The sequence below is a fragment of the Rhinolophus ferrumequinum genome, chromosome 4, assembly GCF_004115265.2.
Source record: "Rhinolophus ferrumequinum isolate MPI-CBG mRhiFer1 chromosome 4, mRhiFer1_v1.p, whole genome shotgun sequence".
NCBI lineage: Eukaryota > Metazoa > Chordata > Mammalia > Chiroptera > Rhinolophidae > Rhinolophus > Rhinolophus ferrumequinum.
The window spans coordinates 103,482,223-103,509,488 of NC_046287.1; the positions used below are offsets into that span (position 1 = coordinate 103,482,223).

A 27,266-nucleotide genomic window follows, 5' to 3' on the forward strand; every position below is an offset into this window, starting at 1 on the left:
TCGCCTCCCTGTGCCAGCGGCTGCGCTCGGCCGTCAAGGTGCGCGCAGTCCCGCTCCGCCGCCCGGACCCTGCTCCACCGCCCGGACCCGCGTGCCGACCCACGCCCGCCCGCCGCCGCGTCATGGGCCAGGTGCGTGCAGCCCCGAGCACCGGGCGGGTGCGGGCGGCGAAGGGATGGGGAGGCCCGGCGTCAGACTGCGCTCCGGGCGAACGCGCGGCTCCTCTCCCCGCCCCTCCCAGCCCCTCAATCGGAGACGCGGGCGGGCTGTGCGAAGACCCAAACCCAGACGCGGGGAGGGGTAGGAGTCCCAGGCCAGCCCCGATTCTGTGGGTGGCGCCAGGCTGAGGTACACGGATGTACCACGGTGCGTAAGGTGCGCCCTGCCCGGGACACCCTCCATCCAACAAACGGGGCAGCAGTGGGCAACCCCACCTAAGAAAGGGGGTAGCGGTGGGCAACCTTCACCCAACAAACAGGGAACAAGGTCATAGGGAGACCCCGTGGCTCCTTGGAAGGGTCTTCTCTCGAGGTGGGTAAATCATCGTGCCCCCACCCCCAGCCTGGAGCTGCTGTTTGAAGGAGGGGGATCTTCCCCACAATCCTCCTTCCTGTCCCCACGGAAGACAGAATGACGGGGAGGGTGGTCCCCGACTCGTAGGGGAGGTCAGAAAACCCATCTGGGGCTAATAAAGCACCTCTGCTTCTTTAGAAAACACCACGAGTTTACTCTGTGGAGCTCAATGGAGCTAAAGACATCGAGAAAACAGACAAGGGGGATGGCAAAGAGAAATACCGGGGCCTGCAGCGTAACTGCTTGGAACCCAGAAAGCATCACCACAAAGAGGAGCTGAAGAAAGAACTTGATCTGGTCAGTGGATTGATTGAGCCCTTAAGCCCAATGGGCCCTGCTGGGTGTTGCCCTTCCCCTGGGAGCTTGCCCTTATAAGCTGCCTCTTACAGAAGGAAAATCATTTCCTTGTCGAGGAGAGAGAGCGAGAGCCTCTGCAGGATTCTTGCATTCTGGTTGCAGGCAGTCCCAGGTGGGACTCACGGAAGGGTCTGGGATTCCAGTCCTCACAGGCTTGGCCCAGACCGCTCTCCTTCCAGCTGTTTCATTGGGATATAAGTAACCGTTTGCCAGTTTGTAGCTGATAAGGTAAAACTATGAAATTTGCTAGGTTTCTGGGTATATGTGCCCCCTGAGAAGGTGGTAAGATGTTGGGCTTGGACTCAGATGACCTTACGCCCCATTAAACTTCCACTTCTCTAAGTGATTGATTGATGTGCAATTGGAAACAACTACCCGGCTTCATTGAAGCTCCATTTTCTTTATGTGAAACAGGAAACACATAGTTTGCATGGGTCTGTGAGGGGAAAAAGTGAGAAAATAGTGTTTTGTAAACAAAATGCTTTATGGAAGCACAATATTATGACTGAGAAAGAATTTTGGCTGTCATGGAAAAGGGTTGCCTCAGAACTGAAATGTGACATTTCATCTCAGCAATGCCAAAGGGGATGCTTCTACACTCAGCTGGAGGTTTTGCTAGATAGTCCCTGAAATTCATTGCGGACTTTAGAGCTCTAAAAGCAGATGGTAATGATGTAAACTCATGGGGGCTAGAGAGCCCACGGTTAAATACTGAGGAATTGGGCAAGCTGACTGACATCGTGTTAGTAGCTTAAAATGTGGCCTTTGGGAGAAATCGGGAAACACAGCAAATCAGAGCTTTTTCTTTCTCCTGGAGAGCTTGTTAAGCATTTAGCGGCATTTGTCTGTATATATTCTGGTGGACATTTAAGAACACAGTCCTGAAACTGGACTGTCCTGAACTCAAATCCCACTTTGACTGAAGTTCAGTTTCCTATTTTGAAGAACAGGAATGAAACATGATGCCTGCCTCTTACAGTTATTAAGAAGCTTAAATGAGACACCTCAAGAGAAAGACTTACAGGAGCACCAGATGGTAGTCATCCTTATTGCCTATGTGTCTCTAGCATTTAAGATTGAAGACATAGCTTGTCGGCTCTGAAATTGCTAGTGACCACATGAAAATATATCCATTCTGTCATATGCCTGTTTATTATGATGAGAATCTCCCTTCTTGAGCGTTCTCTGAAGATGTGTAATGGGATTCACTGAGAGAGGTACATCATTTTTTCGCAGCCTTCTCTCAAGAATCTGTACTTTGTGACTGTGCTTGGCTGCTCTTGCGTCCTGACCTGTCCAGCACATTAGCACCTTGATAAGAGCTAAAGCAACCCTGGCTTCTGAATAAACCCAAGCCCCAGCGGTAGGTCCTGCCCTGTGCTATTCCAGCGCTGGCCAGCAGAGGACGCCCCATCCCCATCCCTTCCTTGCCCTCCCGCAGGCTCCTCCCCAAAGCCAGGGCTCAGGGGAGGAGGAAAGGTGCTGTGCCTCACAGAGCAGGCCCCCTAAAATCCAGGTCCATCCATGCAAATAGTGGCCCTACTCATCCGTTACTCGCATCTGCCTGGAACTTAGCGTACAGTGTACAGAACTGTGTCTTAATCCTCTGCATCCCCAGCAAAGTCAGCTTCAATTGATGAAAGAGTGAGCAGAGTAGACTCTGGCTGAGGAAGAGGCAAACACATTATTTAATCGTGAAGTCTAATCTCTTAACACGACTTTTTCTGCATATACTTAAGAAAAGAGTGGCTGTGGTCCCAGGCACGGTATAAATCTTTATTCCGGACTTCAACGCTTAAAGACCCCCAGTGCTGGGTTTTCCAGGTGGGCTGAGGAAGACTTACTCCTGGCCTTTCTTTCTGCAACAGGAAGAGGTTGCTGGCTAGTCCTTAGCCCAGTGGTCCTCGGAGGCTTTGGTCCAAGGGGGCATCTAGCAATGTCTGGAGACATTTTGCTTATCACAAATGATAGCAGGTCCTTGTGGGTAGAAACACTCACAACAGAGTTATCAGCCCAAAATGTCAATGATGCCCAGGTCGAGAAACGCTGCTTGAGTCTAATGATTCTGTGACCAAATTAGGAAGTGTGGGCCATACTGGTATTTATTTGGCAGGTTATTAAACTGCAGGGTTTCTGTAACTAGCAACCTACTTGAATAAGGAAAGTCATGCTTCCCTTTCCCAGAGACTTCTTCCCCACAAGGTCTGCATGGCTCCCCAGTGGTCAGGACATGAAAGCGGGCTGGTTGGTATTGCTCATCACCCTCCACTAATCCCACATTCAGGTCTGAGTTAAGGGTCCCGCTCACTAGCACCTGGATACCAGGTGTGCTCGGATTTGCATGTGCTGGAGCTCAGACTGAGCTGAAATTCATTGCTTTGTTCATAAAAACTATGTGGTAAATGGTAAGTTAAGTCTGAACTCTTCCAAGATGGCCAGAGAGTCCCCTGAACTGGAAGGACAAGCTCTCCTGTAGCAAGACCTTCCTTCCCTCCCCTCCCTGTGAGGGCCACCTGGCACCTGAGCAGGACTCTCTCTGCTCACACACTTCCTGGCTCCTCTCCCATCACTGCGGCCCCCAGCTTCCATAGACTGGCCAGAGCTTCGGGTTTGAGTCTTTGGGAATTATCTAATTCACTCTCTTCTTCGTTTCATGGACTTCAGGATGACCACAAGCTCAGCAATAAGGAATTGGAAGATAAATATTGTTCAAACATCCTTATGGTAAGTCACCAGGGTGCTGCGATTGGAAGAAGTGACTATGAAGGGGAAGGGTGTGTGGGAAAGTAGATGGCACCTTTAGGATGAGCGACCCTATAGCAGCAACTCTGGGAATGCCAGTCACCACATGCCTGGTGGGTGAGAGAGGGCTGGTTGACCTCGAGAGCTGGCATGTCCTAAGCAAGGTCCTGGTCATCTCGGCTAAACTGGACACTGACTGTATACACTTCTTCTGACTGTGACTGCAGCAGGAAAGCTATAGTCTTCCCAGAAAGGGGCAGATGCTTGCTCATTGTCACAGTTGTTTTAATCCCAGTGTCCAGGAAGTATCATGGTCTTATCAAAGAATGGGAAGAAGCAGTGTTAAGAAGAAAGGGTGTGGAGTAACAGCCTTAGACCCTGCTTGTCCGCCTCCTCCTCTGGGAAGGGCAATGCTCCCGGGCATCCCCCAGATCTCTCCCCACAGAAGCACTGCGGGGGAGACTTCAAACTCAAGTCAGATTTCCTAAGTGTAAGTGTGTTGACATCCGAAGACTTGGATACATCTGTTGGAGTCAGCAAGAGCACCCACTGTGTACAGTGCCCTGGGTCAGCAGTGAGAGGGGCAAAGATGAATGGGGACCCCTGGTCTTCAGGAATAAGCAGTTCAGCAGGGGAGGCAGGTGCTAGGAAAGTATCATAGCATCCACTCTGTTCCACTTGGAGGCCAGATGATAGGTCCACACGACATACTGAGTGACGGATTCTGGCCAGAGTAGATGCCATGTTTGAAACTGGGACAAAGGATGATGGCCCAATGCGTTGGATTTAAGTTGGCAGAGTACTCAGGGGGCACGAAGGATGGAGTGCGCCTGCACAGCCATCTGGGGTTTTTCGGAGGGAGCATGTGTGGGAAGTGGGGAGGTGAGGTAGAAAACAAGGCCAGGGGACTGGTAATTTGGGTGAAACTGTCTAGCACTTTCCTATTAAACTAAGGAATAAGGATTATATTAGTTGTGAAAGGGGCACAATTTCTAAATGGGGAAACGATTTGGTGAGATTGGTTTTCAAAAGGCAATTCTGGTAGAAGATAAATTTATGGAGAGATATTTAGGTACCTTTTCAAGTCAACAAAAATACCCACTGTGTGCATTGTACCTATATATCTCTCTACATCTGTGTTTTTTAAGTGAGAGATGGAAGGGTCTAGAAGAATAGGACAATAATGCAGGACTGAAATGAGAATCTGAAACAGGGCAGCAGCCGTAATATTGGAGGGAAGGGGACAGATTCAAGAGACATTTCACAGAAATCATTGATAGGACTATGCTGAAGTTTTTGAACAAATCCCTAATCTGGGTTACAGGTGGAGGTGGCAGGGTGGGGGGTGGGAGCAGGGATTAGAGAAGGCAGTGGGAGGGAGGGGTGGTGATGAGTCTGGGGTTCTGGAAGAGGAATTACAAATGGGGGGGTGACGATAGCAGACTGGTGACCTCGGGTATCCAGTTATTCAACAACTATTTGAGCCTCTAGGTGGAAAAAGCAGCGGACCCTACAAAGGACACAAAAATGAATGGACAAGGATAGCATCCTTCCTTTCCTTTAACTGGTTTATAACATAATCAGGAACAGAAGGTGTGTATTGGACTTTCTCCACAAAAAGTAGTTTGTGGGGGGAAAATCCCCTGTGAGTGACAGTGCAGGATTTCTACGGGGTGCAGGGGTCTCCATGCACCTGTGGATGGAAGGTACCTGACAAGACATGACTGGTCTTGTGGGCCTCAGGTTGGTAAGACTCGGGACTCACAAGATCAGCAAGAACTTAGAACTCAGGGTGGCTATCTAGAAAAGCAGAAAAGCACCAGACATAAGGATGAAAAATGAGCCACGCGCTGTATCGGAGTTCCAGAACGGAAGTACTTCTGGGGGTTAACTGCACCGCCCTGAGCCCTGGGGACCAGCTCTGTGTCCAGTCCTCCTCAGCCAGATCGCTCCTGCCTCTGGGGGAACCGCTAAGACACCCACTGGCCTTAGCAGAGCACAGCGTAGTGACTCTGGGCCAGGTGCCTGGTCAAATCCCGGTGCTGCCACTAACTAGCCAGGTGACGTAACTACCCTTAGCCTCAAATCCCACTTCTGTGAGTGAAGAAAATAATCGTTGCTTCTTCAGAGTGTAATTTTGAAGAATAAATGTGTAAATATATGGAGAGCACTGTTTGGCTGATAGTAAGCGTTAAATATTACTTTAAAAAGGTGGGGCCTGGGGGCGTCAACCACTTTTCCCAGGCCCTCCTTAGACATGCTAAGTCCTCCTGACAGCCTGCCTAAGTATGATGTCCAACCGAGGCAGGAGAAATGTCTAATTCCTATCTGTCTTTGTTCGGCTTTCTCAGGGTCTCTCCAGCACCCAAGCTGCTGAGCTCCTGGCGCGGGATGGGCCCAACGCCCTCTCCCCTCCCAAGGAAACACCAGAGATCATCAAGTTCCTGAAGCAGATGGTGGGGGGGTTCTCCATCCTTCTGTGGGTGGGAGCCATCCTTTGCTGGATCGCATTTGGGATTCAGTACTCCAACGACAAGTCCTCGTCTCTAGACAACGTAAGGCACTGGGGTCCCCTGCCTGGTTTTGCTCAATTGAAGTAATGAGGGAGAACAGAACCATAAAGTGAGGTCTTTCTTGTGCAGAGCCCTGGGTGGGTCCACAGTCTGCCGCTGACCGATCGCTGCAGGTTTGGGAAAGATCAGTGCTTTTCCAGCGGTAAAAGAGAGTCTACATGACTTTCTCATGTCTTGGGGGCAGTATGAGCATGAATTTGAGAGACAGACAGACAGACAGACACACTGTAAGTTCCTAAATGAAGAAAAATTTATATCCATGTGACGTGTTTTGGGGTTCTCTGTCCCCAAAGCTAACTCTCTTTAATGCGGGCAGCGTCTATGACTGCTGCACCAAAACCACAAAACGGAAGTGTCCAACATGATGCTAAGAGAAAGAAGCCAGACACAAAGGCCACATATTGTATGATTCCACTGATGTGACATGTCCCGGAGACAGAATAGGCAGTGTTTGCCAGGGTTTGGGTGGGAGCAGAGACACTGCCAGTGGGTACCAGGGGTCTTACTGCAGTGATGGAAATGCTCTAAAACTGGATTGTGGTGATCGTTGCAACTTTAATAAACAACTGCGTAAATTTATTCAAAAATCACTGAATTATATACTTACAATGGGTGAATTCTGTGGCCTGTAAATGACACCAGAACACAGCTGCCATCGCTCTGGGACCTGGCTCACTCCTGAGGCTGGTCGTTCTGATCGGTGCCTCTCCTCCTGACTCAGGTGTACTTGGGCACCGTGCTCGCACTGGTCGTCATTTTAACGGGGATCTTTGCATACTACCAAGAGGCCAAAAGCACCAACATCATGGCCAGCTTCAGTAAGATGATTCCACAGGTGAGTGAGTGCAGTCCCTCGCTGGTCTCTGCACAACTCCAGGTGAGAAGGACAGTGGGGCCCTGGAGGCAGAGGGTCCATGCTCAGCCCAGCCCCATCCTTTGCTGTCTGGGAAGCATAATCTCCCTGACCTCTCGTTTCCTCAGGGTTTTGAGATGACCCATGAGGTAAGATACAGGAAAATGCTTAGTCAAGAGTCAAGTACAATAGAAATACTCGTCATTGCACGTCTTCTGTCACTGCTCACAAGCATTGGTGAACTGTTTAGACAGAAGTCATTCAGGTGGTTCTGGGAGCCAAGGAGATCAGCCTGTGATCGTTTATCTGTGACCATCTTGGCTGCCATGGCTGAGCCTCACTGAGTGTTGCCCCAGCATGGTCTCAGTACGGGACGCCCACTGCCCCCCTTTCCCACAGGGACCCCTGGCAGGTGTCCTCCAGGGAGACTGTGCACCATGGTTAACACAGTGGGAAAACCACGTTATCCCCAGCCCCCCAGAGTTGCCAGCTGGAGGGGACTCTGGGGATCTTTTGTGCTAACAAGTGGGAGATCCACCTCTCCCTGCATTAAAGTTTTCCTGACCTGAGCAAGGTTATTAAGCCCTTTGGTTCAACCTCAGGATTCTCCCCAGACATCCCAGCCAGGAGCGCTCATCCCTTTCTGTCAGGCCCAGGGCTATCATTGTGCTATGTCTTCCCATGGCAGCACTTTCTGGGTCCGAGAATATGGCCAGGGTCTTCAGGACCAGATCAAAGTCTTTTGTTTCATCTTTTGCCATTCTGACAGCTGTGGCCTCCAGTGCCTCATTGCTGAGGTTTGGTGAAGGGGAGATGGAGGAGGGGCAGCATCATTGCAGAATCCAAGGCATCTGTCACGTTTTTTTTTCACAGCAAGCTCTTGTCATTCGAGATTCGGAAAAGAAGATAATTCCTGCAGAGCAGCTAGTGGTTGGAGACATAGTGGAGATTAAAGGAGGGGACCAAATCCCTGCAGACATCAGGCTGCTGTCCTCTCAGGGGTGCAAGGTAAGCGTCATGGGCACCCCATAGATCAGGCTGGCATTCGGTGCTCTTTCCAGGTCTTGGTGTAAGCGGGGCAGGGGATATGGTGCCTCATCCTGAACTTTTTTTTAAAAAACTTATTTATTTTACATGTGTTTTTCCAGAGCCCATCAGCTCTAAGTCAAGTAGTTGTTTCAATCTAGTTGTGGAGGGTGCAGCTCACACTGGTCCATTGGGGATCGAACTAGCAATCCTGGTGTTACAAGCATCGCGCTCTAACTCACTGAGCTAATCGGCTGCCCCTTGGACTTTTTCACAATTCCTTCCAGGTGGACAACTCATCTCTCACTGGGGAGTCGGAGCCCCAGCCCCGCTCCTGCGAGTTCACCCACGACAACCCCCTGGAGACCAAGAACATTGGCTTCTACTCCACAACCTGTCTGGAAGGTATGCCCCCGAGGACCTCAGGACCACCTGCCCCGCCCACACCCCCGCTCCCCCTTGGCTCTGTGTCTATATCTCTTTGCCATCTCTTTACAAAGCTTGTCCAAGGCAAAACCCAGAACTGTAGGGCCTACCTAGCGAGCAGAGGTTTGGCCTTTGTGGTGTCACATGCTGATGGATCCTGTAAGCCCCAGAGTCCTGTGAGCAGGCTGTGGTCCACTCCCAACTGAGGACCCCTGGAATAAAATGTCCACTCCACCTGTAGGCACAGCAACGGGCATGGTTATCAACACGGGGGACCGCACCATCATTGGTCAGATCGCCGCACTGGCCTCAGGCGTCGGAAATGAGAAGACACCCATTGCCACTGAGATCGAGCACTTCGTGCACATTGTGGCCGGAGTGGCCGTGTCCATCGGCGTCCTTTTCTTTATCATCGCGGTGTCCATGAAGTACCGTGTCCTGGACTCCATCATCTTCCTCATTGGCATCATTGTGGCCAATGTGCCTGAGGGCCTCTTGGCCACTGTCACTGTGAGTCCATGCTGCTAGGTGGCCCGTCCCCTGACCCTGCTAATACATGCCCCTCTGCTATGCTGGCTGAGCTCCTATCGCAAACTAGGTCTCCTCTATCTCAGAGCGACACTCCCTCCCCATCAGGGGTGAGCAGGAGACATTCTGAAATGAGTTTCTTAGAGGGACAAAAGGAACTAACTGTAAGATTGTTGATATTTGAATGCACTATCCTTGAAAACTTTATATTTCCATTTCAGGAGATCTATCTGCAAATCACATATGTTACTTTGCCCCTTAAATCTAGATTACACAGACTCACACCACCTTTGCCAGATTTTCTAGAAGCCGAATGCCGGCCCCACATTTCCACATCTCTTAAACAGAAAGCAAACACACTTCCTTGGCAGTTTCTACAACTAAGGAACTCAGGCCCATCGTTTACTTTACTTCTTTCTCTTCCTTCTCTAACACAGACACAAAAATTCCTCCCATTTTTGTCTGCAAAACAATTCAGTCCTTTTCTGTGTCTACCCCCTAATTCAGTTTTGAGTCTCCCTTTGTAAGGGCCCATCCAATTCATCCTTAAACACCCCACCTCCCAGTCTCTGCTGTGGGGTGGGGAAGGGGGACTCATGGTCCCTATTACATGGAAAGGTGGTCTCTGTGATCATTGGCCTGCTATTGTCCTGAGCAGAGACAGGCAGAAGACCTGTTTGAACTCCAGGCCAAAGTTTCCTTTATAATTACACACGAGTATCGGCTATAGCAACCTTGTCTGGCTTTGCCACCAGTGGGTACCTCAGGCTCATTTTTGTCAAGGGGTGAAGGGACAAAAGAAGTGTGCCATATTTAATAAGAGAGGCTTGTGGTATATGGGGCTCGGTAGTGGTCTATCAGCTACTGGGTCAGCTCTGCTATCTCTGTAACTATAGCTCTATCTTGAAACTAGTCCAGCTCTAGGTGTTTCTATGTTATTGAACCTGCCTCAAAACGACTCCTCTCTCTTCTGTGCAGGTGACTCTGTCGCTGACAGCAAAACGGATGGCCAAGAAGAACTGCCTGGTGAAGAACCTGGAGGCAGTGGAGACGCTCGGTTCCACCTCCATCATTTGCTCAGACAAGACGGGGACTCTGACCCAGAACAGAATGACCGTGGCCCATCTGTGGTTCGACAGTCAGATCTTCATGGCAGACACCAGTGAGGACCATTCAAGTAAGATTCCTGGAGCATTCTGTCTGGCCCAAAGCAGTAGATTCGAGCGGTGGGACCCAGCCTAAGGCAGCAGACAGTGTGGTTCCAGAATACGTGCCCTGCACCCCCAGCATCCACTGTGCTTTCTGTTTTCCAGAACAAACCTTTGATCAAAGCTCTGGAACCTGGGCCTCCTTATCAAAGATAATCACATTGTGTAACCGAGCCGAGTTCAGACCAGGACAGGAAAGTGTCCCCATCATGAAGGTAAAGCGTCTGCATTGCCCAATCTGAAATCACAGCCAGTCTGAAGTCACCGAAGTGGATTTAATCACTCCAACCAAGCAGAGCTTGTGCTAAGCAGAACAAGTCTTGGCTCACAAGACCTGCCGAAGATTTCCTTTCATTCTAACGAGCTTTGCGACATCACAGAGATGTCTGCAAGTTCTCAGATTGATCTCTGCCTGTGGAAAATTCTGTCTCATTCTAGAAAGTCAATGTGCTTTTAAGTTACTTTCCTAATGTCTTGATCAGATAAGTAGATACAATCAAAGTTTTTTTATTACAGAAATGCCATTCACTGAAGTTTAAAATATAATTGGATGGAAATAGGACTGATCTTAGAACATACTCCTCTCGGCAACAGATGCTATAAGGGGTCCTGGAATATTGGAACATACAATAAACTAACCCTTCCCTTCCCTCCTTACCTTTCCCCCTCTCTCTCCCTCTTCTTGTTACTCCCAATGAGTCACTGAATCTATGTCTTCCTGACTTTTCTATGTGCCATTTGTTTCCTTCGTTGACCTTTCTTCTATTTTTTGTTTGCTTTTCTTTATCAGCTCATCAATTCTTTTTGATCAATCACTTCTCTGTTAGTATCTTTCAAATCCTTATGTCCAGTTCTAGTTTCTCATCCCAACTCCATGGATCTCCAGCTAGCTGTGTGTTTCCACTTGGTAGTTTTTGTCCTGTTAGACACTCTACAGATTATACTTGCCACCTTTCACCTGTACCCAACCTGGCTCCAAATCAAGGTCTTGTCCCAAAGTTTCTACTTTTCTATGACATCACCATTTTACCTGTCATCTAGGCCAAAACTTTTAGAAGTCATTGTTAACTTTCTCCTCACCAAGTCCTGTCATTCTTGCTTCAAAATATCTGTAACTTTGCATTTCTATTATCACCAATAACTTGCATCTAAATAACTGTACCAGCCTCTTTATTGGCCTACACGATTCCAGTTTTCCCTTCCTAAGTCTTTCTTACATGGCACTAATTTTCTTTAGATACCATGTTAGATGAAATACTTCACCCAACTTTGCCCCCAAACTTTCCTTGCTTCTGTTTTCTGCTTCTCAATTCTACACCTCCACCTGCCTTTCAGGGCCTTCCATGTCCACCGGATATAAAGAAGTCTTCCACTTCTTGCCTTTGTCCATGGCATTCTAGCTTCTAGAAGGTTTTCTTTAGCTCTTCTCTTGGTAACCCACTACTGTCTTTCAAGATCTAGTTGATAGCTGCTTTTTTTTTTCCTCCCAGAGCTCTGATTTTTTTGAGCTTTCCTAATGCCAGTAGGTAGCACCACTCACTTTAACACTTTCATTGTGGTTTTAAATCTGTCACAATTGTGTGGCATCATTGTCTTTCCAATTAGATAGTAAACTCAGGTGACATGTTGGTTCATTGAAAATAATCCCAAAAGAACCAGATTATGTGCTGAAAAAATATATATGTATATGTATTTTATTTTTTCTGATTTTCAGAGAGTTGTGGTTGGAGATGCCTCCGAAACTGCCCTTTTGAAATTCTCAGAGGTGGTTTTGGGTGACGTGATGGAAATTAGAAAAAGAAACCGCAAAGTAGCAGAAATTCCTTTTAACTCGACCAACAAATTCCAGGTGAGTTTTTCTCACAAATGAATCTTTGTTATCCCCAGAATGGCGTTTCTACCCGCGAGTATCCATAGGTTCCTATGGGTTTTGAATGATACTTGATTTAAAAAACAGCCCTCAGAGGTGGAGGGCCTGGGCCTCCGGTCAGGTCAGAACAGGTTTGCATGGTGGGATCTCTATTGCAGACACACACACACACCCACACACACACACACACACCACAGGGTGACTTGCACAAGTGAGGCACAACAGCCAGAGTCTAAAAGGTAAATGAAAGGTGGGGGAAGGAGGAGCTAACATTTACTCAGTCTGTGTCAGGTGTTTTACATACATTGTCTCATTAATAATCCTCTCAACAGCCTATGAGGTTGGACTAGTTAATCCCAATTTATAGGTGAGGACACAGGCCCCTGAGTATGTTGATGTGACCAGACTCACACCAGCATCGAAGTGGCATGACCAGTTTCCACACGTCTATTTGACTCCTGAGCCCATGTGTTTTCTACCATAGCTCCAAGGCAGAACAGTCTCCCTTGGGTTGTGTGAGGGAGCCTTGCCCTGTGCAAAACCGGGAGGAGTCTCAGATGATCAGCCACGTGGCTTTCCAATTCTGTCCCATAGTGACCTTTTTTCACTCATTGCTCAAGAAGATAATGGCCGTCCTTCCCTGGTTGTCTTCCCTCATTTCAGGGGTGGCCGTCAACCAACCACCCCCATTGTCCTTGTGTTAGGACAGATGACAGTATATAGCCCAGGGTCCTGTTGTCAGCTTTCCCGTAGTCTCCAGAGCTGAGAGCAGGCATTATGATTCGGTCTTTGCATTAACAGTCAAGTATATCAGTAGGATACCCATGTTTGTGTTGAGTTTTCTGGTGATTATCCAGCCATTTTGTTTGGAATGAAAAGAACTGTTTGTCGCAAACATCTTTGTGGATAATGGGCCAATAAAGAACTACAATTATTCAAATAAACAGCCTACAAAAATGTGTGATGTCAAATACTAAAGCCAGGAAATCAGATCTCTTGTTCAAAACATAAGTGAAAATGGAATGAGTCATAATTCTAAAATAACAACTAATCACAGCCATTGTGTGCACCTTTCTACATGTATTAAGTCACTTGATTCTCACAACAGCTCTGTAAGGTAGAGAGTGAGGTACAGAGCTTTATCACACAGCTGGTAAGGGCTGGAGCCAAGACTCACACAGACCCAGGAATCCTGTGCTCTTAGGAACTAGGCTGGATGGTCTTGCAGTCCAGAACAAGGCGCAGAGTCCTGCTGGGGCTCCATCTACCCCACTGAGCCCTGAACGAAGAGCTTCAGATGTCGTGAACTTGGAAGCTCTGTGGGGTGTGGTCAACCGAAGGAAACAAAGTGGAAAGTTCATGTCACTGATGTCAAGAGTAGCAATTCCCCAAACTGAGACTGGTCCACAAAGATATTTTCAGTAGTTTACAGCAAATTGGAAAATTAGGAGCATACTTTATGAAGTTTTATATAAAGATGCATGTTTTGTGTAAAAATAAATGTATTCCACTTAAAAGATTATCCTTTGTATCTTACATGGTCAGGGCAGGCTCTCACAGCTGTCTGCCTGAATTCAACCCTAGTTTAGCCACCTGTTACTGTGTGACCTTGCAGGAACCATTTAGCCTTTCTGTACCTCAGTTTCCTGCCTTGTAAAAGGAAGTGTAAGAGTACCCACAGCCTTAGGGCGGTTTTGAGGATAAAATGAGGAGTTGTGTGAGCATTTAGAATAGTACACACTGCATAAGTGCTCATTATTTCTACTTTTTAAATGTTAAAATGATAGTGATAGTAGATGGGAGGTTTTCAGTTTAGTTTGGGTTGATTTGGTTTGGGTTTGGTTTGGTTAGTTACTTTTGTCTTTACTTGGCCATAAAAAACATCTGGCCAACCTATGTTTGCCCTCTACTTTTTTTTTTTTAATTGTATTGATGTCTGATATCCCAAATTCTAAGAACTACTGATTTAGAATCAATTGACAGACCCAAAATAGTAGAATTTTTGTCTGTAACTTACTCTTTCTCTGCCAAATGCTCCAGCTTCCTGAAGTTCCTTTCAAGGGCATAGGAGAGTACCTGGTATATGATAAGGGCTACATAAGACTTAGCCACTTATTATTGTCTATACATTTTTCATACTTGTCCCAAGTATCTCATTAGGATGAGTTTAGAAGGAGAATTATTAGGTCAAAGGGTATTGGTGTTAAAACTGTGATACCTATTACCTAACTGGACAAGCCTCCCCACTTCCTTGCACCCCTGCCGTTTTCTGTCACATCCAGACAGCAGAACTGGATTGATATGGAGATGAAGAGGCACAGGAAGGCCTGCTGCCCTCACACCTGCATGAGCTCAGAGCAGCTTTGGTCTGAAAAATTGCTGTTTGCAATAGGGAGGTAGAGGCAGGAGGCGAGACGAGGTCCTTCCAGCCCACAGTCACCCCTGCAGAACTTGTTCAGGCTGACAGCCACATTCGACCCCCTAACGCAGCCAGATTCTATTGGAAAGACGAGCTCCACTTAGTTTGGACTGGACCTCAGGGTATCCTGCTGGACCAGGACTAGATGGCTGAGTCTAGACCTCTTGCTTATCATTTGGCCAGAAATGAAAAGGAGAGAACTCAGCTGTGGAGAGCACCTCTCTTGGACATTTCAAGGATAAACAGCCCAACGGAAAAAAGGGCTGATTTTCGTTTTGTAATGTTGCTGATTAATAGGCCTGTACAGTTCGGGCCCTTGGTGGTGAAGACGGTATCATGATTTGATTGCAGGCTGTGCTTATACTCACTTCCTTCCCTGCCAGCTCTCCATACATGAGACAGACGACCCCAGTGACAAGCGCTTCCTCCTGGTAATGAAAGGGGCCCCTGAAAAGGTCTTAGAGAAGTGCAGCACCATCATGCTCAATGGTCGGGAGCAGCCTCTGGACGAGAGCATAGCCAAGGCCTTCCACACCGCGTACATGGAGCTGGGGGGCCTGGGCGAGCGCGTGCTGGGTGAGTACTTGGTGGCAGAACCCTTATGTGTCACCTGTGAGGTGCATGGCTGTAAGCCAGGTCAGGACACAAGCTGAGACAGGCTGACCCTCTAGCAGAGCAGCTGTGGCATTCACAGGACTCACAGAATAGCAGGCAGATAAGAAAATAAATACTACATGATAGCAGCGGGGAGGGTGAGGTTGCTGCCAGGTGAGGAAAACCTGGGACGATTCTATGGAAGTCAAACTGGGCCTTGAATGACAACATTTGAAGGGAGGTGGAAGGAACAACACAGGCCAAACCCCAGAGGTAGAAGAGGGGGATGTGCGTCGTCAGTGAGGCAGTCAGCATGGAGTGCTGCTGCATGGTAGAGGGACGACTCGTCATGGGAGATGGGACTGGAAAGACAGATTGGAGGTCCGTCCCCATATGGCGTGCTTGATGTGGCTGAGGACCTGGGTCAGGGCAGAGACGCTGGATGCTTTGCAGCAAGTGAGCTGATCAGAGTCCATGTTTCTAATGGCTCATTCTTGGTGGGAGCAGGGAGCAGACAGAGTCTCAGGAGCAGGTGGCTGCCCTCAGACAGGTGACAGGGTGGGTATTTGATCCAAGGCAATTGGGACGTGAAGGAGGGACCAGATACAAGAGACTGCTTGGAGACAGAATTGGGAAGACTTAGCAACTGGTTAGGGGAGGAAGGTTAGTTTAAAAAATGTTGAAGTTTTCCACTTAGTGATTAGGGAAAAAATACTGTCAGTAAGAGAGACAGGGATGTTAGAGGTGGAAGGGACAATAGAAATACAACCACTGTGGCAGGAGTGGAACTGTGGTTTGATATCACAGAATATGTCCTGCTGTGAGAATCATGGGTTGACAGAGTGGCACGTCTGAACTACAGAATGGTGAATTCAAAGTAACAAGTTCATGGTCGATGCTAAGGCTCATTAAACATCAGGAAAGTTCTCGCTAGTAGAGATGGAATCTGTGGAATGTGTGTTTCTAAAGGATATTTGGGTTTGTAAAGCAAGTAAAACCTATAAATGAGAGAATAATGCTTTAAGCATGCTTCAAACAACCCACAGCACCAGGTGATCTTGTCAGGGCAAGGTTGATACCCATCTGACTAGAGTCACTCTAGAAACGTCTCAAAGTCTGGGCTTTACCGAAACGCGTCACACAGTGGGCCATGCTGAGAATACAATTGACCTGAGAGCTAATGAAAAAGTCACACGATCTTGGAAGGCCCACCAGACACAGGAACTCCTTCACCTAGCCAGTGAGAGCCTGACGCCACCTGAGCAATGAGCGGTTCTGCTCCACTCCTGGGGCCTTTTCTCTCACACTTAATCTTGATTAGAGACTGAGCTTTGTACCATTCCCCTGACTCCCCAGATTCTTTCTCCCGTTTGTGCAGTAGCATGTGTTGTTTCATCTGCATGAAACGGCCTTCTCACCCCCCAGTCCTCCCAAACTCCTCTCTCAAAGTCAGCTCCCACGTGACCCCTTCAGTGAAGTCTTTCCCAATTCCCCAGATGGCCAGAGCGCAGCTCCCCTCAGTAACACTCTCCATGCTCTGTTATGCTTATTTCTTTATGTCTCTGTCCCCACACTCAACTGGGCCATATTCAGAAGTAAAGGCTGTCCATACTCGGTCTGTATAGCCCTACAACCTGATGGGCACACAGTGAATTATTTTTGGATGAACTGTGTCTTTGATAAAAGCAACATACATTATGGACTTGAAGGAATTAAACAATTCTGGTAGACGCTAAAGTATTGGTGAAAGAGTGAAGGACTGAGAATGTGTCAAAACGTTCCTCCCTTTCTTGTGTCATTTCATAGCCTAGTTTCACTGACCCCCTTGCCCCCCAAATTCATGCCCACTCCAGGTTTCTGTCATCTCTACCTGCCAGCAGACGAGTTTCCAGAAACCTACTCATTTGATGTCGACGCCATGAACTTTCCCACGTCCAACCTCTGTTTCGTTGGGCTGTTGTCAATGATTGATCCTCCTCGATCCACTGTCCCAGATGCAGTCACCAAATGCCGGAGCGCGGGGATCAAGGTGACAGTTATCTCCCTGACTTAGGAAGCCCTCCATTTATGTTGCATCCCTTCCTACGAACGTTTGTCAGAGGAGGTAGTCAGCATTTAGGGCTCTTCAAGTAAATATCATAATTCCCCTTTTTTAAAAATATCTACTTTCACTATACTAAGATTTCAGTACTACAATGAAAGCAAAATAATTGTGTCTGTGTGGAATAAACAATAATAAACAATAATAACAGCAGCGAGAAGAAAGCTATCTCCCTTTGCCATGAAGTAGCCATATTTTGCCCTAGATTGTGATTCATGATAAAAGGTTTTATTAATCTTGAGGTCTAGCCTCCATAATCCATTTACCTTCACGATATTGAAACCAAAACTTCATTCTATTCCCACGTTAATATTAAGACTGTTGAAGTAACATGAGGTTGTCCTGGGTCGCCAGCTACCAGCCCTTTTATAAATACCACCCCGTCAAAGGGAAGGGGGTCCCTCTAATGTCAGAGGAGGAAGTGCAAGAAACTTAGGAGCAAGGATAGATTCAGTGGGATCAGCATGTCCCTGACCTAAAGATCAACAACTATCCGTAAGGGCACGCCACAGTCATCACTAAGCACGTTCTACCAGGTGGTGCCAGCGATGCTGAACTGCCCTTACTCTGGCCAGCCAAGGGTCCACATCATCCCTATGCCTTTCTCCTTGTTTGTGTTCTAGGTTATTATGGTTACAGGCGATCATCCAATCACAGCCAAAGCTATTGCCAAGAGTGTGGGTATCATTTCAGCCAACAGTGAGACGGTGGAAGACATTGCAAAACGCCTCAACATCGCTGTGGAACAAGTTAACAAACGGTAAGGAAGCACAGAACCAACACGGCAGAATCTCAAGTTCTCCTCCGTGGGAGCTGTGCTATTTGGAGCAAATCCCCTTTTCTGCCAAACACTCTATCATGGTGATGCGAGGCTGATTTCCTCCATAATTCATATATATCTGTTCATGCACCCAAAATTTTATTGAGCACCTAATTCAGTGCCAGGCACTGCATTAGTACCACAGAAATTACCCTTTATGTATTCCTTGTATGAAATTTCAAAACCCAATGAAGTAGATCTGAAAACTAAAGATGCTAATTTAGAGTGAGGAAGGCTGAAACAAAGAGTTTATATGAAATGACTTGTCATTGATCCAGTCGTGTAAGCTAGAATGTTGAGAACCCTTTGGGTTCTGTGCACTGCCCTGGTGTGTATCTCTCTCGATTGCTTCTTAAGGGTAGCTACATAAACATACGCTTTTTTCTTTGATAGTGAATAGAACGGCAGCTTCCTTAGAAAGAGTTGGTTTTTCTTTGGGTCGGTTCTTTGCACAATCAATTGTTGAGTACCAGCTGTATACCAGGCACCATGCTAGACACTGGAACTATAGTAGCAAACAGACCAGACCCTGTCCCCACCCTTGGGGAGCTTTCCATCTAGATAGAGGGGCAGAAAAATCAAAACTGATTGTGATGTGGTGAGTGCAATGAAGGAGACACACAAGGGACAGAGGAACTGGCAGTGGGAGGAGAGTTAGCTGGACTGCTGATAATTTAAATGATCAAAGACTCTGTGGTCTCAGTGTGAAAATAAATGTCATCGACTTTATTTTACTTTCATGCAGAAGGGGGCATCGGGGAAAGACCAGTGAACCTCTGTCTTCTAGCTTACTGGAGCATTTATGCCTTTTAGGAATACAGAGCTGTCAGGTAATAATCACCAGGGCAACAAGTAACCAATTTTCATATAAGTTACCGCACTGTACAGAAGACGGTGGGTACTTTTGTGAATGTTTTCAGTTATCCACTTTGTCAGCTTGGCTTCATGATCATATGATAACTAGATTTTTGTAGCTGTAGGGGAAACAGAACCACCCTTTCCTTCTTATCTTACTTTTATATACATATATTTTACCAGAACTTAGGAAGACCTGTGGTTTGAGTCAAGTGCTAGAATTCCAATATTTAGCACCAGCAGGAAAAAACAGACCTAAAAAAGCTCATGATTTAAAAAAATGTAAAGAAAAGGCCCACGGTGATTTGCAGCTGGTGCGTTCAGGCTGAGATTTGAAGGCTGAAATGTGGAGTTTTAGCCAAGGGAAAGCGAGGCAGAAAGACCTGTGAAGGCCTTAGGGCCATGGAAGGTGTGTGGGCTCAGACTGAGCGGTCCAGCGGGCTGGAGGGTGGGGGAGGCCCAACAGCACGGGCTGCTCCTGGCCTTGCAGATCAACTTAGGGATTCTGGGATCTGCTATAAGCGCCGTGGACCACCTCTGAAGAGTTTTAGCAGATCTGAATAATCAATAGTTTCTAGAACCTTCTTTCATAGCAGACAGTAGTGTTCTTCACAGAAAAATCTCAATAAATTTCCTTACATAGCTCACTGCATAGTAGACACTCTATAAATCTGAAATAAACAATAACCAGGAATTGTTATCCATATTTTGGCATAAGCTGAATTCTAGGACCCAAAACATATAAACAGGTGGGGTTTTTTGTTTGTTTGTTTGTTTTTTAACCCTCCTTTTACTTGGTAAGTAAAGCTTTGCCCAGGAAGTACCACTTCTCACCCATTCCTGTCAGGAAAAAGCTCATTGGTTTACTCCTATGGTTTGTTGTGTGATAACAGGAAATGGCCTTTTTTAGCCTCAGTTTACTGTCTTGAAATGGAGTCCAAAGTGCCCCCAGTACTCGTAACCTTGTCATCCCACTAGAGTATTGGGTTTCAAGGACATTGGGTTCCCGATGAAGTTGGAAGAATCTTCAGCCCATGCCTTTCCCAGGACAGGGTTCCAGCCCAAGGCCTGACCTTTGGCCTCAACCAGTTCCTTCTGGCCTTCCAGGGACGCTAAAGCCGCAGTGGTGACCGGCATGGAGCTAAAGGACATGAGTGCGGAACAGCTGGACGAGGTCTTAACCAGCTACCAGGAGATCGTCTTTGCCCGGACGTCCCCCCAGCAGAAGCTGATCATCGTGGAGGGCTGCCAGAGGCAGGTGGGTGGGCAACAGCGCCCAGAGGACCTCCCAGTTCCTGCCTGTCCCGCAGGGAAATGCAGGGCTGAGATTTGGCTCCCAGATCAAGGCCGTGGTGCTTTTCAACCTCTCAAGACAGTTTCTTGCCCCTCCTTCCTCGTCATCTGACATCTCCACCTTTCGGGGGCTGACCCTCTGCCCTCCTGTCACCCACCCACCTCACGCAGCTGCACACTCCTGAAGGACTTTCTGACAGTGAAGCATCTGGTACTGTGATAGGTGTGGGTATAGAAAGATTTAAAATGTAAGAAAAAGAACAAAAATGTAAAGACATAAGATAAAAAATATGCAGTTATCCCTTAGTTTCTGCAGAGGATTGGTTCCAGGACCCCCCTGTCTCCACCCCAATACCAAAATCCACAATGCTCAAGTCTCTTATATAAAATGGAGTAGTATTTGCATATAACCTACATTTGCATCGAGGACAGCAGCCCATGTCCACACATCACTTCATTTGCATGGAGTCAGCATAGTGCTCAGCACTTGGCAAATTCAAGTTTCACTTTTTTGAACTTTCTATTTTTTTTGTTTTGTTTTTTTGGTTCCTGAATACTTTTCATCTGCAGTTGGTTGAATCTGTGGATGGGAAACCTGTGGGTATGAAAGTCCAATGGTTTCCCTCTCGTCTGCCACACACACTGGTTTTAGTTATTTGAATGCATCTTGTTTGGAGCTCATTGTTCTTTATCTTTTCCCCAAACCCAAAATGGACCCTTCTCTATCCAGTCGTCCTCACATCCTCAAGACGAAAGGGAGACGGTGTTCTTGACCAACCGGTGACCTGGTAGTCCTGCTCACTCCCATTTTCTCACTGTGTCCCCACAGGATGCAGTTGTCGCTGTGACGGGGGACGGAGTGAATGACTCTCCGGCTCTAAAGAAGGCAGACATTGGGATTGCCATGGGGATAGCGGGATCGGATGCCGCCAAAAATGCAGCTGACATGGTCTTGCTGGATGACAACTTCGCATCCATAGTCACAGGAGTAGAGGAAGGTGCGTAGTCTTCCTCCAAGTGGTCTTCCTGAGAACTGGGGTCACCTTGGGGACCAAAAGCCAGTCCTATAAGGAGAAACATCTTTGCCTAGGTCGCCTGATCTTTGACAACCTCAAGAAGACCATCGCCTACACCCTGACCAAGAACATCGCTGAGCTGTGCCCCTTCCTGATCTACATCATCGTTGGGGTACCCCTGCCCATTGGCACCATCACGATCCTATTCATCGACTTGGGCACAGACATTGTAAGTAGCACTAAATGGACCAGGGTTCGATAACCGCCCCGTGTGACAGAAATTTCAAAGTCATTTTCTTCAAGGGCAAGGAGTTGGACTAAATCAGTGCTCAAACTTCAATATGATGGGCCCTGACATTCTGCATTTCTAATGAGCTCTTACATGATGCCAAGTCCACTGGTCCACCAACCACACTTCAAAGCAAAGAACTAGGGCTGGCCCGGTGGCTCAGGTGGTTGGAGCGCAGTGCTCCTAACATCAAGGTCACAGGTTCGATTCCCATCTGGGACAGTGAGCTGCGCCTTCTACAGCTAAGATTATGAACAACAGCTCTCCTTGGAGCTGGGCTGCCGTGAGCAGCGGAGGTTGGCGTGAGCTGCTGCAGGCTGGTGCTGCTGCGGGCTGCTTTGTGTGGCCGTGGGCTACTGTGTGCTGCCATGAGTGGCCAGCAGCCAGCCTGAGTGGCCAGCAGCTGTCGTGAGTGGCTGGCAGCCAGTGAGAGCTGCCGTGGGCTGCTGTGTCCGTCCAACTGGCAATCAGCGACTGACTGCCTCAGCCCAGGGAGCATAAGACTCACAATACCAGCATGGGCCAGGGAGCTGTGTCCTACACAACTAGACAACGGCTTGAACTGGAGTTGGTGGGGAGGGGTGGAAGAAGGAGGGGGGGAAAAAAGCAAAGAACTAGGGAGATCTGTCAAAGGTGAGGAAATTAAAAGCACTTCAAGACATGAGTTCTTCACCCTCCCGGCAAAACAACACCATTGGTCAGGTTCAGCTCACATGCCTCCCTTCTCTTTTGAGAAGATGCAGCTGTCACCAGGATAGTCCCTTGTGCCACCAGGGGCTCAGTTGCTAAAGCGATAACCCACAGCCTTCCCTTTTACTTTTAAAAGGATCTGTGATCTGGAAGCCCCTCGCATCAACACGGTGAGACGCTGCAGTTATAAAGCCTCATGTTGACCTACAATGACGTCACCTAAACCCTCCCCTCTGCTCCTCGCACACATGTCAGAAAGTTTCGTGACAGTTTTTCACTGCCCTGACTTACACAGGCAAAAGGGAACAGCCTGAACTCAGTGAGGAGAATGCCCCTGCAAATTGCCGCCTCCCTCTCTTGCCTTGTACAACATCAAAGTGACCTCCACGCTGCAGAGAGACTGGAGGTAGCTTTACCTTACAGGGGAAGTGAGATCCCCAAAGTTTACAGTCAGATCGTTTCCAGGCCCTTTAAATTTGCTTATTTTTCTCCACTGCATGGTTCTTCAAATGTGGTTCAGGCATCACCTGGGAACTTGTTAGAAATGCAGAATCTCTGGCCTCAGCCCGGACCTTGTGAATCAAAAGTCTGGAGGGGGAAGGGGTTGCAATCTATCTTTTAACAGGCCCTCCAGTTGGGAGGACCTGAGAGAGAACCACTGTGATCCAGTGACATGCCTAAAGAGGGCGGGGCTGGTAGGAGAAGTCCGCCCCAGAGGTAAAGTGGCTTATACCTCGCCTCGTTGTGTAGAACTGCCCGCACGTGCTGATGAGAAGCAGGTTGATTTTTAAAGCCGACTGTTCTTAAATTCTCTGCAGGCAACGCACCCTGCTTGCCTGCACCCTGGATAGACCAGATCCGTAGCACACCACTGCCATCCATGACGCCACCCCCACCCGAGACCCCTGACTGCACCCCTGTTATCATCCCGTGGGTAGAGCACAGTGTTTCAAGGGTGGACTTCATGGACTCTGCCCCCCATCTAGGTTCCCTCCATTGCCTTGGCTTATGAGAAAGCTGAAAGTGACATCATGAACAGGAAGCCTCGTCACAAGAAGCAGGACCGGCTGGTGAACAAGCCACTCGCCCTGTACTCTTACCTGCACATCGGTACGCTTCCTACCTGTCAGTCAGAAACGGGGTTTTCCCTTGTGGGGTGGGGGGCTGGGTGGGAGAAGGAACAGAAGGACAATGAGGGCAGGGCCGTGCTGACCTCCTCTTCTCCTAGGCCTCATGCAGTCCCTGGGAGCTTTCCTTGTGTACTTTACCGTGTATGCACAGGAGGGCTTCAGACCCAGTACTCTCATGAACCTCCGGGTGGAATGGGAGCAGGACTCTGTGAATGACTTGGAAGACAGCTACGGACAAGAATGGGTGAGGAGGGGCTCTGCCTCAACGTCCTCTCACTGCCCTGCCCGAGCTGATGTGAGCTTGTTTCCCTGCACGGCCTTAATGACCCAGAGAAAGTGAGGGTTATCTCAGTGAACAGGGCTAGTGGGCCCCTGGGAGACATTAGTTTGGCCTAGAGGTCACTTTTTTAGGGGAAAGTCACCAGTCCAACAATTTCCCTAGTTGGTTGGGCCAAATCAATAAAGTTAGCTTCTTTTCCTACTCACCTGGTTAAAGAAGAAAAAAAATGTTTCTTTCTTTCTAAACACAAGACGGTGAATCTGTCAATCTCAGAGAGGTGGGGAAAGAGAGTAGAGCTTCTCATGGAAATCTCCCTGCAGTTATCCGCTGCACGGTCTCATTGTCTCCTTTCTGACAGACACGTTACCAGAGGAAATACCTAGAATGGACGGGCTACACGGCTTTCTTTGTGGGCATCATGGTCCAGCAAATAGCAGATCTGATCATCAGGAAAACCCGGAGGAATTCCATCTTCCAGCAGGGTCTCTTCAGGTACTGCCTGCATCCAACCTCATGGGTCTAACTGGGCCTCCATTGCCCCAGTGACAAGGGCCCCACCTGTACCACTTGAGGCACCAACTTTCCTGGACGCGGGGCATGTCGCCCTGAGCCATGGGAACCGAGGATCTTTATGCTTTCGTGTTTCTTGCAGAAATAAAGTCATCTGGGTGGGGATTGCCTCACAAATTATCATCGCCCTCATCCTCTCCTGTGGCCTCGGAAGTATCACAGCCCTGAATTTCACCATGCTCCGGTGAGTTCCTTCAACAGTAGGGAGGAAAGGGCCAGCCTTGCTGTGAGCTGTCACAGCCTAAATAAACATTAAGTCTTTCAGAAGAGGCAAACCGAGTCAGTTCTCTATTAGTTCGAGGCTGCAACCTGCTAGATTTCCCAGGAAGAGGAAATGGGTTTCCCACACCTCACCATCCCATCTCGACCCTCATCCAACAGGTCACCTCAAAGGCAGATGTTCCTTCTAGTGGTCATAACCCAGGTTAAATAAGAAGCTTTCCAGCTTTATGTTGTGTGACCCAGTGGACCTGTTGTTCTTTCCAGTGAGGCAGGGACACGAACCGGAGTTGGGAGACGTGGAGGGGGCTCTGTGCTTGGTGGGGTCTGGGCCCTCCCTTGGATGCATTTGGGCTCACCTTCCCCTCTGCTTCCAGGCCTCAGTACTGGTTTGTGGCTGTGCCGCACGCCATTCTCATCTGGGTGTATGACGAGATGCGGAAACTCTTCATCAGACTTTACCCTGGAAGTAAGTGTAGGGTGATCTTTGAGACCCTGCTTATCCACTTTGACAAGCTGCCCATTTCTACTATACTTTTTCTACCTCTGCAGGCTGGTGGGATAAGAACATGTATTATTAAGACCACCTCACTTCCCAAGCCTCCCGCCAGCAAACTGGGGACTTCCTCTCCATTGTGTGGCCGCTCGCCCAGACTGACGTCACTGCAGCAGTGTCATCAGAATGCACATGGGAGAAGGAAGAAGACCATGTGAAAGACACTCCCAGATGTTTTGTACTTTAGAGCAGATATTTATCTGTGTATATATAATTTTCATCTCTATATCTATCTCCTTATTTTAAAAGATGTGAATTTCAAGGTAATGGTGTAGGGAAGAATGACGTGTTATATGCACATAAAGCTCACTCGTGTGAAATAATCGTGGGTATTCCAGACATCTGCTGGGGTCTCCCTGCTCCATAAGCCCTAGATAGGAATGTTCTGACCTCATTCACCCTGTTAAAAGTCCAACGACCTCCCAAAGATTTCTGTGAATTCCCCGAGAACTTACATTTTCATAGTTACTTTGCTCAGAAAAGGCTGGTTCGGCTGACAGTTTGCAAGAGATGGAAGTGACATCACAGCAACATGGCCAACCTCAGTTTTGACTCTGAGATCCTTCTTAAAGGTCCTCAGCTACCTGGCTATACTCCTCACGCATCCTTTGTGCCCTCCCTCTTCCAGGGGGACTCCCTCCCTCCCACATTGCCTTCCACCCACACCACCAACTCCTCCAAAAGGGATCTCCAAGTCCATCTTGGATGTCCTGCTCCAGTTGCTCCCCTGACCCAAAGAGGTTTTCATCTCCTAGGATGCAACCTCAGTAGAGAACTGTTGTGGTTTAAAGCAGTAATACTTATTTCTTGTCAAATACTCACAAAGCACTCTCCAGAACTCATTTTACGTCCATCATGTTTCCTGCCTTGACTTAGGTTGGTTCATGTGTGACACACACACGTTGATAGCCCCAGAGAGGCCTCATTTTTAAGTAAAAGGTGTTTTATAAAACCAGGTCTCGTGGTGTTCTAATTAATTTGAGGTTTTCTAGAGTGTAAAGCGTAGGTCACACACATGCACACAAATGAGATGTGATTTCAATTTTTTTGTTTCCTTTAGTAATTTTACTTTTCTATGGATCGTCTGAAAATAGAGGATTTTCCTTCTGAACTCTGCCCTCACCAGCATCCCCGCCCTGTACACCACCGGGTCTCTGATGGGACCACACTTTTAAGTCGGGATTTCTATGGGAGGATACAGCTTTTATCAGCAGCACCCTAGGGAGACTAGTGTTCACAGCCTTTCCATCCACAACACTCCAGCACAAACTGAATGGACCGAGCTTGAAAATTACATTTGGTTAACCATTTTCCATTTAGACACAAACATTCTGCTGCTGACGGATGGAGGGCAATATCTCCAAACAGGAAATGGAGGACTTAGAGCCACGGTTCTCTACCTTCTTCTTAGGGATCACATTTAGAAGTATGACAAAAGCCAGGGGTGCAGCATTGTAACTGTAAATAGATAATGTGCAGTGTATATTGTATGTGTATATTTCAGTTTTAAAAATGCTGCTATCCTCGTGGTTTTTTATCTCTATTTTCAGCCACAATTATCACAGTTATCCCTGGACTAATCTCGTCTCAGTAGTTCCAGTGAACTGGAAACCCTCCCCGGCAGCATCACCATGGCCTCATTCCAGCCTCAACAAGGCTGGAATTCCCTCTAAACTTCGACTAGAACGGATCTGTGCTCACCCTTTTTCCTGCCAGGCTGTCTGAGTGTTCCTGGCCGTGGCTCCTGGCTGTGACGGTGAAAGGCTCTTGGTCCTGCCAGAGCCAGGCAGAGGAGACTGTAAATACAGCACAAAACTGCCAGGGGTTTCACCTGGGATTGGATTCAGGTTGAAAGGAGTTAAATTTGAAATGGAAGTCTCTTCACAGCAGGAAGCTCGTCTGCAGAAACTTTCATACTGTACATACCTGCTCTTGCAAAAAGCAGACACTCAAATGTTTGTAAAAATGAACAAATGACTAAGGAATCCCAGAAATGAGATGTGCATACCACGTCGCTTCATTAGGTTGTAAACAGCAAAAGGCAATCAAGTCCCACATCAGAGGTGTTTTTTTGGAGGGACTACTTCAGGGACCCACTAAGGCCTAGATACTTTTTAGAAGAATAACAAGAGTTAATTTAAATCTAATTGGTGTGGCAGAGTAACTCAGAGAGAAAGATGAGGCTGGATTTACAGAGTCTTTTGTTGTTGAAACAACCTATGTTTTATTCCGATTATAAAATTGCACATTATTTAATAAAATTTGGAATTTTGAAGGG

The 27,266-nt window shown here is 47.8% G+C and overlaps 1 protein-coding gene across 2 annotated transcripts; it reads left to right on the forward strand.

Annotated features, from left to right (window-relative positions):
- On the forward strand, positions 1-27,266 carry ATP12A (ATPase H+/K+ transporting non-gastric alpha2 subunit). 2 transcript variants are annotated; one of them, XM_033105107.1, is made up of 23 exons: positions 1-131; positions 712-870; positions 3,595-3,654; positions 6,024-6,227; positions 6,967-7,080; positions 7,972-8,106; positions 8,412-8,529; positions 8,792-9,060; positions 10,057-10,255; positions 10,392-10,501; positions 12,001-12,135; positions 14,959-15,151; positions 17,023-17,198; positions 17,894-18,030; positions 20,053-20,203; positions 21,068-21,236; positions 21,329-21,483; positions 23,220-23,343; positions 23,462-23,607; positions 24,002-24,135; positions 24,296-24,397; positions 24,810-24,901; positions 24,985-27,266. In XM_033105107.1, the coding sequence occupies exons 1-23, from the start codon at positions 123-125 to the stop codon at positions 25,011-25,013; spliced, it is 3,120 nt and encodes a 1,039-aa protein (XP_032960998.1). In that variant the 5' UTR covers positions 1-122; the 3' UTR covers positions 25,014-27,266. The 2 variants fall into 2 exon arrangements, with proteins under 2 accessions (XP_032960998.1, XP_032960999.1); XM_033105108.1 differs by lacking the exons at positions 23,220-23,343; positions 23,462-23,607; positions 24,002-24,135; ... (1 more) ...; positions 24,810-24,901; positions 24,985-27,266 and adding an exon at positions 22,370-22,545.